Source organism: Molossus molossus, unplaced genomic scaffold (genome assembly GCF_014108415.1).
Source record: "Molossus molossus isolate mMolMol1 unplaced genomic scaffold, mMolMol1.p scaffold_m16_p_14, whole genome shotgun sequence".
Taxonomy (NCBI): domain Eukaryota; kingdom Metazoa; phylum Chordata; class Mammalia; order Chiroptera; family Molossidae; genus Molossus; species Molossus molossus.
This window is the reverse complement of record NW_023425349.1, coordinates 34,504,191-34,520,061: the sequence shown is the minus strand read 5'-3', so window position 1 is coordinate 34,520,061 and position 15,871 is coordinate 34,504,191. Positions and strand designations below refer to the sequence as shown.

Here is a 15,871-nt window from a genome sequence, read left to right as displayed (position 1 = left end):
GAATAGGACCTAGAGTGGAGCCTAAAGAGTACCAGTATTTAAAAGTTTTTTTTTTCTTTATTGATTTTAGAGAGAGAGGAAGGGAGAAGGAGAGAGAGATAGAAACATCAATGAGAGAGAACATCGATTGGTCACTTCCTGCATGCCTCCCACTGGAGATCGGGCCCACAACCTGGGCATGGACCAGGAATTGAACTGGCAACCTCTTGGTGCTTGGGTCAGTGCTCAACCACTGAGCCACACTGACTGGGTGATAGCACCAGTATTTAAAGAGGGGACAAATGGAACAAAGAAGGAATAAACAGAGAAGTAGAAGGTGACATAGGAGAGACATGAGATAGTAGTGTCCTGGAAGCTGAGGGTAAACTGGGGCTTCAAGAAGAAAGAGGATAATAGTGTCAAATTTCTCACTGGTTGCCTCTCTCTCAAAATTCTCTTTTTTAGTTATAGTGATGTGAGAATAAGATCAGTTGTTTCTTTTTTTTCCCTAAAATCCTAACCTGAGGATATTTTTCCATTTATCTTCAAATAGAGAGGGAGGGAGGTAGAAGTAGGGAGAGAGAGACATCCATGTGAGAGAGACAGATCAAATGGTTGCCTCCTGCATGATCCCGACCAGGGCCAGGGACCAACTAAAACCAAGGTACGTGCCCTTGACCGAAATCAGACCTGCAACTCTTTTGGTTTGTGGGCCTATGGTCTAACCGCTGAGCCAAACTGGCTAGGGCTCTTTTTTGTTTTTTTGTTTTTGATTTTAGAGAGAGAGGAAAAGAGGGAGAGAGATAGAAACATCGATGAGAAAGAACATCGATTGGCCGCCTTCTGCATGCTTCCCACTGTTATCGGGCCCACAGCTTGGCCATGTGTCCTGACCGGGAATTGAACTGGCAACCTCTTAGTGCATGCAACCACTGAGCCACACCGGCCAGACCCTTCTTTTTTTTAAATTGAATTTATTGGGGTGACATTGGTTAATAATATATAGGTTTCAGGTGTACAATTCTATAATACATCATCTGTATATTGTATTATGTGTTCATCAATCCAAGTCAAGTCTCCTTCTATTACCATTTATCTCCTATCTACCCTCTCTATCTACCCCCTTTTCCCTCTGGTAATCATCATACTGTTGTTTGTGTCTATGAGTTTTTGTTTTTCACTTAATCCCTTTACCTTTTTTACCCTGTCCCCCCATCCCTCTCCCCTCTGACAAGCTGTCAGTCTGTTCTCTGTATCCGTGAATCTGTTTCCATTGTGTGTGTTTGTTTTGTTCATTAGATTCCACAAATAAGTGAAATCATATGTCTTTCTCTGATTGGCTTATTTCACTTAGCATAATACTCACCAGGTACATTGATGCTTTCACAAAAGGTTAGATTTCATTCTTTTTTATAGAGGAGTAATTTATTGTGTAAATGTACCACAGCTTAAAAAAAAATTTTTTTTTTTTCTTTATTGATTTTAGGGAGAGGGAGAGAGAGGGATAGAAACATCTATCAGAGAGAACATCGGTTGGCCACCTCCTGCATGCCCCCCACTGGGGATTTGGCCCACAACCTGGGCATGTGCCCTGACTGGGAATCGAACTGGTGACCTCTTGGTGCATGGGTCGACGCTCAACCACTGAGCCACACCGGCTGGGCATACCATAGTTTTTTTATCTACTCATCTACTGATGGACACTTGGGTTGCTATCACATCTGTAGCTGTCCAATTTTCCCAACACCATTTATTAAACAGGCTGTCTTTACTCCACTGTATGCTCTTGCCACCTTTGTCAAATATTAATTGAGCGTATTGCCTTGGGTCCATTTCTGGGTTTTCAGTTCTGTTCCACTGGTCTATATGCCTGTTCTTGTGCCAGTACCAGGCTGTTTTGGTTACAGTCGCTTTGTAGTATAACCTGATATCTGGTATTGTGATCCCACCTACTTTGTTCTTCTTTTTCAAGATTGCTGTGGCTATTTGGGGTCTTTTTTGGTTCCATATGAACTTTTGAAGTGTTTGTTCTAGTTCTATGAAATATGTCGTTGGTATTTTGATGGGGATTGCATTGAATCTATAGATTGCTTTGGGTAGTATGGACATTTTAATTATGTTAATTCTTCCAATCCATGAACAGGGTATGTGCTTCCACTTTTTTATATCTTCCTCTATTTCTTTTTTCAATGACTTGTAGTTTTCTGCAAATAGGTCCTTTACTTCTTTGGTTAAGTTTATTCCTAGGTATCGTAATTTTTTTGGCGCAATGGTAAATGGGATTGTTTTTTCAGTTTCTCTTTCTGTGAGTTCATCATTGATGTACAAGAATGCCGTCGATTTCTTGACGTTAATTTTGTATCCTGCTACTTTGCCAAATTCAATTATTAAGTCTAATAGATTTTTGATGGAGTCTTTAGGGTTTTCTATGTACAATATCATGTCATCTGCAAATAATGACAGTTTCACTTCTTCCTTTCCAATTTGGATCCCTTTTATTTTTTCTTCCTGTCTGATTGCTGTGGCTAAGACTTCCAGTACAATGTTAAATAAGAGTGGAGAAAGTGGACATCCCTGTCTTGTTACTGTTCTTAATGGAAATGTTTTTAGTTTCTGTCCATTGAGTATGATGTTGGCTGTAGGTCTTTCATATATGGCCTTTATTATGTCGAGAAATGATCCCTCTATTCCTACATTGCTGAGCGTTTTTATCAGAAATGGATGCTGGATTTTGTCGAATGCTTTTTCAGCATCTATTGATATGATCATGTGGTTTTTATTCTTCATTTTGTTGATGTGGTGTATCACGTTTATTGATTTGCGAATATTGTACCAGCCTTGCATCCCTGGAATGAATCCCACTTGGTCATGGTGAATAATTTTTTTGATGTACTTCTGGATCCGATTTGCTAATATTTTGTTCAGGATTTTGGCGTCTATGTTCATCAGGGATATTGGCCTGTAGTTTTCTTTCTTCGTAGTGTCTTTTTCTGGTTTTGGAATTAGAATTATGCTGGCCTCATAGAACGTGTTTGGAAGTCTTCGTTCTTCTTGAATTTTTTGAAATAGTTTGAGGAGAATGGGTGTTAGTTCTTTTTTGAATGTTCGGCAAACTCCCCTGTGAAACCATCTGGGCCTGGGCTTTTGTTTGCTGGGAGAGTCTTGATTACCTCTTCAATTTCCTTGGTTGTTATTGGTCTGTTCAAGTTTTCTATCTCTTCCGGGAATAGTTTTGGGAGACTGTGTGTTTCTAGAAATTTGTCCATTTCGCTTAGATTTTCGAATTTGTTGCCATATAGTTGTTCATAGTAGTTGTTAACGATCTTTTGTATTTCCGTGGTGTTGGTTGTTACTTCTCCTCTTTCATTTCTGATTTTGTGTATTTGGGTTCTCTCTCTTTGTTTCTTGGTGAGTCTAGCTAAGGGTCCGTCAATCTTGTTTATCTTTTCGAAAAACCAGCTCTTTGTTTCATTGATCCTTTGAATTGTTTTTTTGGTCTCTATGTCATTTATTTCTGCTCTGATCTTTACTATTTCCTTCCTTCTACTTGCTCTGGGGTTTTCTTTTTGTTTGCTTTCTAATTCTTTAAGTTGTGAGGTTAGACAGTCAATTAGAAATTTTTCTTGTTTTTTGAGGTAGGCCTGTAGTGCTATGAACTTCCCTCTCAGAACTGCTTTCGCTGCATCCTATAGATTTTGTGTTGTTGTGTGTTCATTTTCATTGGTTTCCAGGAAGTTTTTAATTTCTTCCTTGATCCCGTCGGTGACCCAATCATTGTTTAATAACATGCTATTTAACCTCCATGTGTTGAAATGTCTTTGCATGTTCTTGTTGCAATTGATTTCTAGTTTCATGCCATTGTGATCTGAGAAGACGCTTGATATGATTTCAATCTTCTTGAACTTGTAGAGATTTAGTTTGTGTCCTATCATGTGGTCTATCTTTGAGAATGTCCCATGTGCACTTGAGAAGAATGGGTATTCTGTAGTTTTGGGGTGTAATTCTCTGTAGATATTTATTAAATCCATTTGGTCTAGTGCTTCATTTAGAGTCTCTGTTTCCTTGCTAATTTTTTGCCTAGAGGATCTATCCAGTGCTGTCAACGGGGTGTTGAAGTCCCCTGCTATGATTGTATTGTTGTCGATTTCTCCTTGGAAGTCCTCCAGAAGATTTTTAATATATTTTGGTGCTCCTATATTGGGTGCATATATGTTTATCAAGGTTATATCTTCCTGTTGGATAGATCCTTTCAATATTATGTAGTGGCCGTCTTTGTCTCTAGTTATGGTCTTCATTTTGAAATCTATTTTATCAGATATGAGAATTGCTACCCCAGCTTTTTTTTGCTTTCCATTTGCTTGGAAAATTTTTTTCCATCCCTTCACTTTCAACCTATGTGAGTCTTTTGTTGAGAGGTGGGTCTCTTGTAGACAACATATAGATGAGTCATGCTTTCTTATCCAATCAGCTACTCTGTGTCTCTTTATGGGAGCATTCAATCCATTAACGTTTAAGGTGATTATTGATATGTACTTATTTATTGCCATTTTTGTTTAGTGTGGTACTATTTTTCTTCCTGTTTCTTCTACTAATTACAGCAGTCCTTTTCATATTTCTTGCAGTGCTGGTTTGGTGCTAATGTATTCCCTTAGCCTTTTTTTGTCTGGGAAGCTCTTTATTTGACCTTCTATTTTGAATGATAGCCTTGCTGGGTAGAGTAGTCTTGGATTCAGATTCTTGTTTTTCATGACTTTGATTACTTCATGCCATTCTCTTCTGGCCTGTAGTGTTTCTTGTGAGAAGTCAGCTGAGAGCCTTATGGGGTTCCCTTTGTAGGTAACCTGTTGCTTATCTCTTGCTGCTTTTAGGATTCTCTCTTTGTCTTTAATTTGTGGCATTTTAATTACTATGTGTCTTGGTGTGGGCCTGTTTGGGTTCTTCTTACTTGGGACTCTCTGTGCTTCTTGAACTTGAATGCCTTCTTCCTTCACCAAATTAGGGAAGTTTTCTCTCACTATGTTTTTGAATATATTCTCTATCCCTTGCTCATTTTCTTCTTCTTCGGGGACTCCTATGATGCGAATATTATTACGTTTCCAGTTGTCCCATAGTTCTCTTAAGCTGTCTTCCTGTTTTTTAATAGTGTTTTCCTTTTGTTTTTCTGATTGGTTGATTTTTTCTACCCTGTCTTCTAATTCACTGATCCGGTCCTCAGCTTCCCCTACTCTGCTTTTTAAACCTTCCAATGTGTTTTTCATTTCTGATATGTCATTTTTTATCTCTTCTTGTTGGTTTTTAATTTCCAATTGGCTTATTTTCAGTGTCTCTATGTCCTTACTCATGCTGTTCAGCTTCCTCATGATCACGGCTCTGAATTCTAGCTCTGTTAACATGCCTAATTGCTCTGCATTGATCTCCTCTTTGGTTGAGGTCTCTTGTTCTTTCATTTGGCTTCTGTTTCTGTGTTTCACCATTTTGGCTATCACTGTGGGCTTTGGAGCCTGTCAAGTTCTCCCTGTGGGTGTTGGTGTTCTGCTGTTTGTGGCTCCCTCTCCTGTGTTTAGATGAGCGAGGGAGGACCCACGTTGAACACCACTGTCAAGTCTTACTTTCCTGGTTAAAGTTGCCAGCCCAGGAAACGTACTGTTATCCTCTAGCTTTTTGCCTGGAGGCTAGCAGTCTAGGTTAATTGATGAGTTTTGGGTTGTCAGTTGATTGAAAAACTCCCTCTGGTGCTCAGCCAAGGGGCTTTCAGGAGGGTGCGGCAGATGCTGGTTGTTAGCCTCAATTAGCACTTCAATGGCCCACTGGGTGGGGTTGAATCTCCGAGGGAGGGGCTGCTGCCTTTCCTCAGAGCCCTGGGAAGGAGCAATACGGCCACCGTCCTGAGTGGCTGCACTCAGCCAAAGCTCTGAGCGCCCTCCAAACCCCGAGTGTCCCGATACAGTTCCAGTCCAGTCCGCCCTCCCTCTGCCGGAGCCCAAGGTGAGTGGCTGTGGCTGTTTCAGCCTCTGTCCCGCTCTGAGCTGTGGAGCCGCCTGGGAGTGTGACCCGAGGGCTCCGCTTACAGCTGAGGCCGCTGCCGAGCTGCCGACCGTGGGCTCCCAGCCCCGTCTCGCGCCTTCGCAAGCCTACCGGGATCGAGTCGGTGTCCCTCGTTGTATGGTCCTCGCAAGCTGCTTTTCTGTTGGTTTTTCCCGCCGATTTGTCTGTGTTATAGTTGTAATTCCAGTTTGGTTCTGGGAGACGGTCTGTGTAGCTCCGTTCACTCCGCCGCCATTTTTCGGTTCTCCCCTTTGCCCATTTTTTAATTGCGTAGTTTGCCTTCCTGGTATTAAATCGTGTAATTTCTTTATATATTTTGGAATTAACCCCTTATCAGATGTGTCATTGGCAAATATATTCTCCCATACAGTGGGTTCTCTTTTCATTTTGTTGATGCTTTTTGTTTTTTTTTTTTTTGCTGTGCAGAAGCTTTTTAGTTTGATGTAGTACCATTTATTTATTTATTTTTCCTTTGTTTCCCTTGCCCTAGGAGCTATATCAGTAAAAATATTGCTATGCAAGATGTCTGAGATTTTTTTTTTATCCTCACCCGAGGACATTTTTGCATTTATCTTCAGTTAGAGCGGGAGGGAGAGAGAGAGGAAGAGAGAGAGAGAAACATCGATGTGAGAGAGACACATCGAGTGGTTGCCACCCATACGACCCCAACTGGGGCCGGGGACAAACTGCAACCAGGTACATGCCCTTAGTGGGAACTGAACCTGGGCCTCTTTGGTCTGTGGGCCGACGCTCTAACTGTTGAGCCAAACCAGCCAGGGTGATGTCTGAGATTTTATTGTCTATGTTTTCTTCTAGGATTTTTATTGTTTCATGACTTAGAGTTAAGTCTTTTATTTATTTTGAGTTTATTCTTGTGTATGGTGTAAGTTGGTGGTCTAGTTTCATTTTTTTGCATGTACCTGTTCACTTTTCCCAATACCCTTTTTTTTTTGGGGGGGGGGGGTTAATCCTCACCTGAGAATATTTTTCTATTGATATTTTAGAGAGAGAGAGGAACATCGATATGAGAGGACACATTGATTGGCTACTTCCCTCATGACCCTGACTGGAGCTGAGGATTGAACCTGCAACCCAGTTAGGTGCCCTTGACTGGGAATCAAACCCATGACCCTTCGGTCTGTGGGCTGACATTCTAACTCCTGAGTCAGACTGGCCAGGGCCCAACACCATTTGTTAAAGAGACTGTTTTTACTCCCTTGTATGCTCTTGCCTCCTTTGTTGAATATGGGTTGTCTATAAAGGTGTGGGTTGATTTCTGTTCGAGTGATCTATATGCCTGTTCTTGTGCCAGTACCAGTCTGTTTTGATGACTATAGCCTTGTAGTATACTTTGGTATCTGGTATTGTATTCACTCCAACTTTGTTCTTCTTTCTCAAGATTGTTGTAGCTAGTCTGGGACTTTTTTGGTTCCATATAAATTTTTTGAATATTTGTGTTATATCTATGAAATATGCCATTGGTATTTTAACAGGAATTGCGTTGAATCTATAGATTGCTTTGTGTAGTATCGACATTTTTATGATGTTAATTCTGACAATGCATGAACACAGGATTTGCTTCCACCTGTTTGTATCTTCCTCTATTTCTTTCTTCAATGTCCTATAGTTTCCTAGGAGTCTTGTTTTCTTATTCATTCAGCTACCCTATGTCTTTTCAATGAAGCATTTAAGCCATTTACATTTAAAGTGATTATTGATAGGTATGTATTGACATTTTATTCTTTTAGTTATGTTTTTGTCTCTTTTTCTTCTTCTTCCTCCTCCTTCTTTCTCCTCCTCTTCTTTATTCTTCCTCTTCCTCCTCCCTCCTCCTCCTCCCCCACCTCCTTATTCCTTCTCCTCCCCCTCCTAGCCCTTCTCCCCCTCTTCCTCCCCTTACTAGCCCTCCTCCCGCTCCTCCTCCTCCTCCTCCTCCTCCTCCTCCTCCTCCTCTTCCTCCTCCTCCTCCTTCACCCTTTAACATTTCTTGTATTACTGGCTTGGTGGTAATGAACTCTTCTAACTTTCTATTGTCTGTGAAGCTCTTTATTTCTCTTTTAATTTTAAATGATAGCCTTGCTGGGTAAAGTAGTCTTGGTTGTAGGTCCTTGCTTTTCATCACTTTGAATATTTTATTCCAAACGCTTCTGTCCTGAAATGTTTCTGTTGAGAAATCAGTTGACAATCTATCTGTGGGGAGCACCCTTGTAGGTAACTATCTATCTTTCTTTTGCCGCTTTTAAGATTCTCTCTTTGTCTTTAAACTTTGCCATTTTAATTATGATGTGTCTAGGTGTGGACCTCTTTGGATTCATCTTGTTTGGGACTCTCTGCCTTTCCTGGACTTCTGTGTCTTTTCCCTTCATTAGGTGAGGGAAGTTTTCAGTCATTATTTCTTCCGGTAGGTTCTCATTCTTTTGCTCTTTCTCTTCTTTTTCTGGTATCCCTATGATGTGGATGTTATTATGCTTCATGTTGTCCCAAAGGTACCTTAAACTATCTTCATTAAAATTTGTTTCTTTCTTTTTGCTGCTCTGATTGGGTGTTTTCTGCTACCTTGTCTTCCAAAGCACCGATTATATCCTCTGCTCCATCCAACCTACTATTTATTCCTTCTGGTATATTCCTCGTTTCAGATATTATAGTCTTTATTTCTTACTTGTTCTTTTAAAAAAATGTTTTTATGGTCTTGAAGTTCTCACTAAGTTCCTTGAACATCCTTATAATCATCTTTTGAGCTCTATATCTGGTAAATTTCTTGCCTCCATTTATTTAGCTCTTTTTCTGGATATTTCTCCTATTCTTTCATTTGGGGTATGTTATTTGTCTCCCAATTTTGGCTGCCTCTTTGTGTTTCTGTGTACTAGGTAGATCTGCTGTGTCTCCCAGTTTTATGTAGTAGGGTGGCCTTATGTAGTAGATGTTCTATGGGACTCAGTGGCACAGTCTCCTTGCTCACCTGAACTGAGTGTGTCAGCAGTTTCCCTTGTGTGAGTTATGTGAGTCCTCTTATTGTAATTGAGTCTTGATTGCTATTGGCCTGTTTATATGTGGGTTTGATTCTTAGGCTGGCTAACTGTGAGGATCAAACCTGACCACAGTGTATGAGCTGCTGTTCAGGTGCTGACCACACAGAGCAGAATTTGCCTCAGCAGGGTCTGGTGGCTGCCAAGGACTCCCTTTAGATATAGCATTTGTGAAGCTAATTGGATACTGTTGTCTGAAGCTGGCCACAAAGTGTGTCTCTTCTGGAGCCTCTTGAGAGGGACTCTGGTGTAGGTCAATGTCAGACACTGCCTATGACTGGCCCTGGGCAACCTGTTAGGAGCCACAAAGCGATGTGCAAGGGGAAAATGGCCCCTGTCCTAGAGCCACTGTCCTAGATTCTGCTGGGAGCCCCAGCTCAAGAGGGTAGGGCCACTGGTAGTTGGGAGGGTGGGGCTAGTGGATATCCCCTGAAGGGGAGGTACAGGTCAGGCTTGGGGAAGGTGGAGGGAATGTCCCCTCACCCCCATTCAGAGCCACACAACTAAATCTGTCGAGAATTCTGCCCAGACCTCCTGGGGAGCCTTACTTGCTTGGCAGGGCAGAGTCACCAGGAGTCAGGAGGGTGGGACCACCAAAAGACCCAAGGGTGGGGCTAGCAAGTCTCCTGTGAGGAGGAGGCGCTGTTCAATTTCATGGGAAAGTGAGGGGCGTGGCCCCTAACCCAAAGCCACATAGTTCAGTCACTGACACCCCCAGGGTCTGCCTGGACTTCTGCACCCTGGCCTAGCCAGCCAAATTCTCAGCAGGGCGTGAGCTCTGAAGGGTTAGGTGACAGGGAGTTTAGAGGGTGGGGCTTTTGCATTCCCCCAGGCTGGTGCCATAAGGAGGGGAGTGCTCCACCCAGGAAAGATGGCCTCTGTGGTGTGGGAGAGGGATTCAGCACAGGGATCCTGGCAGCTCTCCCCTTCAGCTCTCTCTCCAGAGGCACAGAACCTAGTCTCTCCTCACATGAGTCTAGTTTGCTCTGTTCTTCCTCTTTCAAAGACCAGGGTGAGGGGCTGTGAATGAGGTTTTGTGTATTGGCCCTTTAAGAGGGTGCCTGTTTCTCTAGCAGACACCTGTCTCTCCCTGACGGAATTTCCACTGATTTTCACAGCCAGATGTTATGTGGGTATGCCTCTTCCTAGCTCTGATGCTTGGGCTGGGGAACCTGGCATGGGGTTGAGACCCCATGCTTTTCAGGGGAAACTTTGCAGGTAAGATATCTCTCTGGAATCTCAGCCACCCACCATGGGAGTGGGGCCAGCCTTTTTTAGTCTCCTCCCCCCTTCCTACCAGTTTTGATGTGGCTTTTTCTGTAAATCCTTGGTTATAAGACTTCTCTTCAGCTAGTCTTCATTTTGTTATTCAGGTTGATTACTGTATATTTTAGTTGTAATTCCATTTGGTCCCGGAGAAGGTGAGTGTAACATCTACATACTCTTGGATCCCTGTTTTTTTTGTGTTTTTTTTTCTTTACACATATAGTGTGCAGTGTCAGTTAAAAACCGTTTATTCGTCTCTTCCACTATGTTAGCCATAACACAGCTCTGGCTATGGTATATATACCTAGCAATCCTACTTTCTTCCAAGTTCCTGTTGACTGTGGTAATTGCTTACAGTTATAACTGTTCCCAGCATGTGAAACATAATGATCTACAGCCTTTCATCAGCATTTTTAGCTTTATTCTTGTATGTTTAGTTTCCAATTTCCCATAGCACTTTCTCTTTCAATTCTGCTATGATATGTGTGAATTTTTTTTCCTGTCTTTCACCTTGAGATTCTGTGTGAATTTTGCCTTCTTCCCTTATACACATGGGTTTTATCAGCTACTTTCTCTACCTTTCTGTTCGTATCCTTTTTTTTTTATTATTTAAAAAAAATTTTTTTGGTATGCGCCCCTAGAGGGAACCAAACCCCAGACTCTCTGGTCCGCAGGCCAACGCTCCAACTGCTGAGCCAAACCGGCCAGGGCTCTGCTCCTATTCTTTATCCTCCTGCCCTGTCCTTTTGTCACTGGCAACTCATTGCTGGTCTCTTATCTCTCTTTCTCCCTTTTTCTTCCTCCTAATGTATTATATGACAGTATCTAATATTTATTTTGGTATTTCTCATTATTTATCTTTAATATTTCTGTATCTTATGTCCAGGACTAGCTCATTCATTTCTTAAGGGTAAGGAAGGTATATTCACTTATTATTGTGAATATGCCTAGCCCAGAATTTTGTATACACATATGCACATATAGTGTTGACTGACTTAGTTAATGGAGAGAAGAAACTTCCCCAAGACCTCTGGGAATGAAGCATAAAAAGAGTTCTTAGGCTTCTCTTAGTTTGGCCTGCTGAGCAAACATAAAAGAGAAAAGAGACTTGTAAAAGATATCCTCATTGTTTCAGCCTCACTCCCCAGAGTTCCATGAAGAACTTTTTTATCTGTCCAGGTCAAGCTGTTAAAGACCTCTGGCTATTTATTTTATCCATGGGCTTGAGATGTTATTTAAGAGTTGCCTTGGGATTATTATGTATGTATCCCCAAGTAGTTTTTCTTTTGAAGATTCAAATGATATGAGTTGTTACATATATTTTCCAAGGCTTAATCAGTTAATCAGGCTGCGTGAAACTATGTGACATAATGCTTATTTTCTCCGTTGTGAACATGCTAACTTACTGGCTGGGTTTAGTTACCTGCTTTGTGGTTTTGCACAGCTCTCCCAATAGCTTGGAGGGTTTTTATTTGTGTTTTTTTCCCTCACCCGAGGATATTTTTCCATTTTTTATACAGATAGAGTGGGAGGGAGAGAGAGGAAGAGAGAGAGAAACATCAACGTGAAAGGGACACATCGAGTGGCTGCCACCCACACGACCAACCAGGGCCGGGGACAAACTGCCACTGACGTACGTGCCCTTAGAGGGAACCGAACCCGGGTCCCTCCAGACCGCAGGCCGACGCTCTAACCGCTGAGCCAAACCGGCCAGGGCTAGCTTGGAGGTTTTTAGAGAAAGAAACTGGGTTTATATTGTGTGTCTTGCTCAAAGTACCAAGCCATACATATGTGCTCAGGAAGCATTAAATAAATGAACAAATGAGCCCATTACTACATTCTATGTTCTATTGTATTTACGTAAAAGGGGAACTTTTTCTTTGCTTCACTCTTTTTTTTTTTTTTAAACACACTTCAGGGAAAGTGTGTTTTCCCTGATCTAAATTCTATGGCTATAATACCACATCCCAAAATTGTGAATCTGAGAACATTTATCTTTTTATTTTTTATTTTTTTTATTATTATTTTTTTTATCCTCACCCGAGGATATTTTTCCATTTTTTGTACAGATAGAGTGGGAGGGAGAGAGAGAGAGAAACATCGAAGTGAAGGGACACATCGAGTGGCTGCCACCCGCACAACCAACCAGGGCTGGGGACAAACTGCAACCGAAGTACGTGCCCTTAGCAGGAACTGAACCCGGGTCTCTCCGGACCGCAGGCCTACGCTCTAACCGCTGAGCCAAACTGGCCAGGCCAACATTTATCTTTTAAAAAAAATGTTTTTATTGATTTTTAGAGAGAGACGAAGGAGAGGGAGAGCTAGATAGAAACATCAATGAGAGAGAAACATTGATTGGGTACCTCCTGCAGCCAATCAATTGATCGAGCCCGCAACCCAGGCATGTGCCTGGAATCGAACCAGCGACCTCTCGGTACAAGGGTTGACCCTCAACCACTGAGCCATACCGGCTGGGCTGAGAACATTTATCTTAATAGTACCACAGGGAAGCCAAGCTTTTCTCTAAAGTGTTAATTTGAAACTTCTACATGTGATAAATAGATGTTGTTTTCCTGAGAATAACTTTCTGCTTTTTCTGCTGGAATTGACCTTTTCTCATCTTTCTTGCATTTCCTCTCAAATAAACTTATGTTACCATAAGAGCTTTCTGGAGAATGTTTTTAGCATTAACACATTAACATAAGTGTTTGCTTGTTTCACCTTAAGGCTGTAATTAAGTTTGAGTTAGCCCTCCCAAGCTGATGTTCCCAATATCTGACGTTGCTTTTGCTCAGTGGTTATCTGTCTATTTCTGGAATTATTATTTTAAAAATTTTGCTAGCAATTATTATAGGAAAATCATTAATTATCATTATCTTGTAATAATCACATTGTTAATACATGGCAGTGCCTATTTTAACAGATAATGACTAATGGTTTCTCTAGGGGCTGCATGGTGTGAACGGGCATACTCTAGTGTCCCTCACCTGTCTCTGACCACATGTTCTTGTCAAACTTAGATGTTCTCAGGGGTGTTTTTACTTTTGCTTAAACTCCATCTCATAAATCTTGTGAAGAAGCCTTGCCTTTTTCTTAAAATTTCTTGTATAAAGTCCATAAGTATAAGTTGTGGGCAGAGTTAGTATTAACAATAAAACACCTATTGCCTAAGGGTGGAGAGTATAGACAGCTTTCATAGTAATGCCCACATTGCTTGGTTTCACTTTTTAAAAAAAACTAAACTGCATTAATCTAATCATTATTGTAGCTCCAAAGGTGAGTAGACAGACTAACAAAGGCATTTTTCTATAGATACCTTACATAGGTTTCTAGGAACCTAAACAATGGGTGCAGCATTCTGGGGCATTTTGATTTTCCCTGATGACAGAATCCTAATGATAAAGTATTCAAGGTTTAGCAAAACAGGCGATGTAGCTGTTTCCTTCATATTATCTGGCTTTTTAAAAAAGAAGTTTCTTCTGTCCTTTAGTGAGATTAGTCGCCTGGACCTGGGTCTAAGTGTGGAGGTATGGAACAAAGGACTGATCTGGGACACCATGGTGGGTACTGTGTGGATTGCACTGAAGACTATTCGACAGTCGGATGAGGTCAGTCCTTGCATTGCCCACTTATAGGTATGGTCCTAATCCTTGCTTCTCCCCACTCTAGCTCCATCCAGCTAATATTCACCCATACATCTCAGATTGTTCTGCCCCCTTGCTAATTAGAGAGCATGCAACCAGCTTATTCCTCACTTCACCTAGAGGTTCAGGGGATTTTTTTTTAGCTTTGGTCTTCCCTCTGCCCTATGACTGAACTCAAAAGTGCTAGAACACCTCTTTATACTTAACAGGTAGACAACTCTTCAGAGTACTCTGTGCGTGTGTGCGAGAGAGAGAGAGAAGGGGAAAGAGAGAGAGAGATATCAGGAGAGGGAAGGAGGAAAGAGAATGAGTGTGTGTGATTGATTTAGGGTATCTCTGTTTCTGCCTTTTTCCCTAAGACACTTTACTGAGAGTAGTCCTGTTAAATTTTCTCAGCCACCTGCCTCGATTCTGTTCTCTGCTCTGGGTCCTGTTCTCTGCTTTTTTTCTTTGTGCCACCAATCCCCAAGGAACTGGTTTGTTTTCCTTCTTCTACATGTAACCCTAATGGAGTTTAAGGAAATACCAGGCTTGGCAGTTGGTATTCACATTGTCTCTGTACATTATTTTCAAGACTGAACTCCCATTCTACTTTCCCAGATTAGAACTCAGCATAATTTCCCCTTAGACACCCACTTTGAACCTGGACAGAATATATAGTATTCCTATTTAGCTTTTACATGGACTTATGAGGTTTCTCTGGGTATGGGGATTGTGAAAATGTGTCCCTGCTTCCTACATTTCTTATAGTTTTGGTTAAGTCTCTACTCCCCCAGGTAGATGGTCAGTTCATTTTTATTGTGGCCCCAGTTCAAGTCAACTTAACTAGGAATGTTAATAGCTCTTTACTGATTAGAAATAGCAATACATGAAGTGACACAGGCATTAAGATTTGCACAGATTAAATATTGATCCATGGAAATGCTTGGTGTTTCAGTTTGGTACTCTGGAAATTCTGTCCTCAATGGGCTTGCAGAGAGCTGAGCACGTGAAAGTTGTTCTCCCACCAAAGAAGGATAACAGAAGTCACTTGCAGGAGAGGCTGGTGGTGACAGTGGTGTGTTTGCCTCATCAGGATGTGGGTGGCCCTCAGAAGCTCTCCAATAAGGAAATTCGGAGAAAAACACCTAGCTCTTAAACCAAGAAGAGAGTCATGAAAAAGTAGTTTAATCTTAGATCTCTGTTTTCTAGGAAGGGCCTGGGGAGTGGTCCACGCTGGAGGCAGAAACATTAATGAAAGATGATGAGATCTGTGGAACTAAAAATCCAACTCCCCATAAAATTTTGCTTGATACAAGATTTGAGTTGCCTTTTGGTGAGTTTGTTTGATTAGATTTTAAAAGCCATTTAATACTTTCTACCATATTGTTTGAAGTTGTTTGCTATTTGTTTCATTACTGTGTCTTTTGTCTTATCAGCCATCTCCTTTGAGGACATTCTTGTCTTCTTTCTCTCTATTCCCTGTAACGCCTAGCCCAGGGATGGTGCAAAGTAGACACTGGAATGGTGCTAATTAAAGCATCTACTCTAAAAGCATTCTCTTCAAGTCATTTAGTTTTCTATGACTGTTTAGTATGACTTATGAAATACCTACTTGTTAGAGAACATCAATAATTTATTCTTTTAATAATATTTTAACATTTATTGTCTTGAAGTGAATATATAACTTATGATCTGTTAATTACAACAATGAAGTAACACTAATAAATAGAATAATAATTTTAAAAGTGTTTTTTTAAAAAAAATCCTCACTTTCTTCTTTAATTTTTTTTTTCTTTATTGATTTTAGAGAGAGAGGAAGTGAGAGGGAGAGAGAGACAGACACATCGATGAAAGAGAACGTTGATTGGCTACCTCCTTGCATGCTTCCTACTAGGGATCTGGCCCACAGCTCGGGCATGTATCCTGATC

The 15,871-nt window shown here is 41.2% G+C and overlaps 1 protein-coding gene across 3 annotated transcripts in view; it reads left to right on the top strand.

The window, feature by feature from the left end:
• The window catches only part of UNC13B (unc-13 homolog B), a 260,259-nt gene that overhangs the window by 53,182 nt on the left and 191,206 nt on the right, over positions 1-15,871 (top strand). For all 3 annotated transcript variants that reach the window (XM_036260527.1, XM_036260526.1, XM_036260525.1), the window contains exons 4-5: positions 13,807-13,924; positions 15,152-15,275. In XM_036260527.1, the coding sequence (XP_036116420.1) occupies positions 13,807-13,924; positions 15,152-15,275 (242 nt within the window). The remainder of the gene's footprint in view (positions 1-13,806; positions 13,925-15,151; positions 15,276-15,871) is intronic.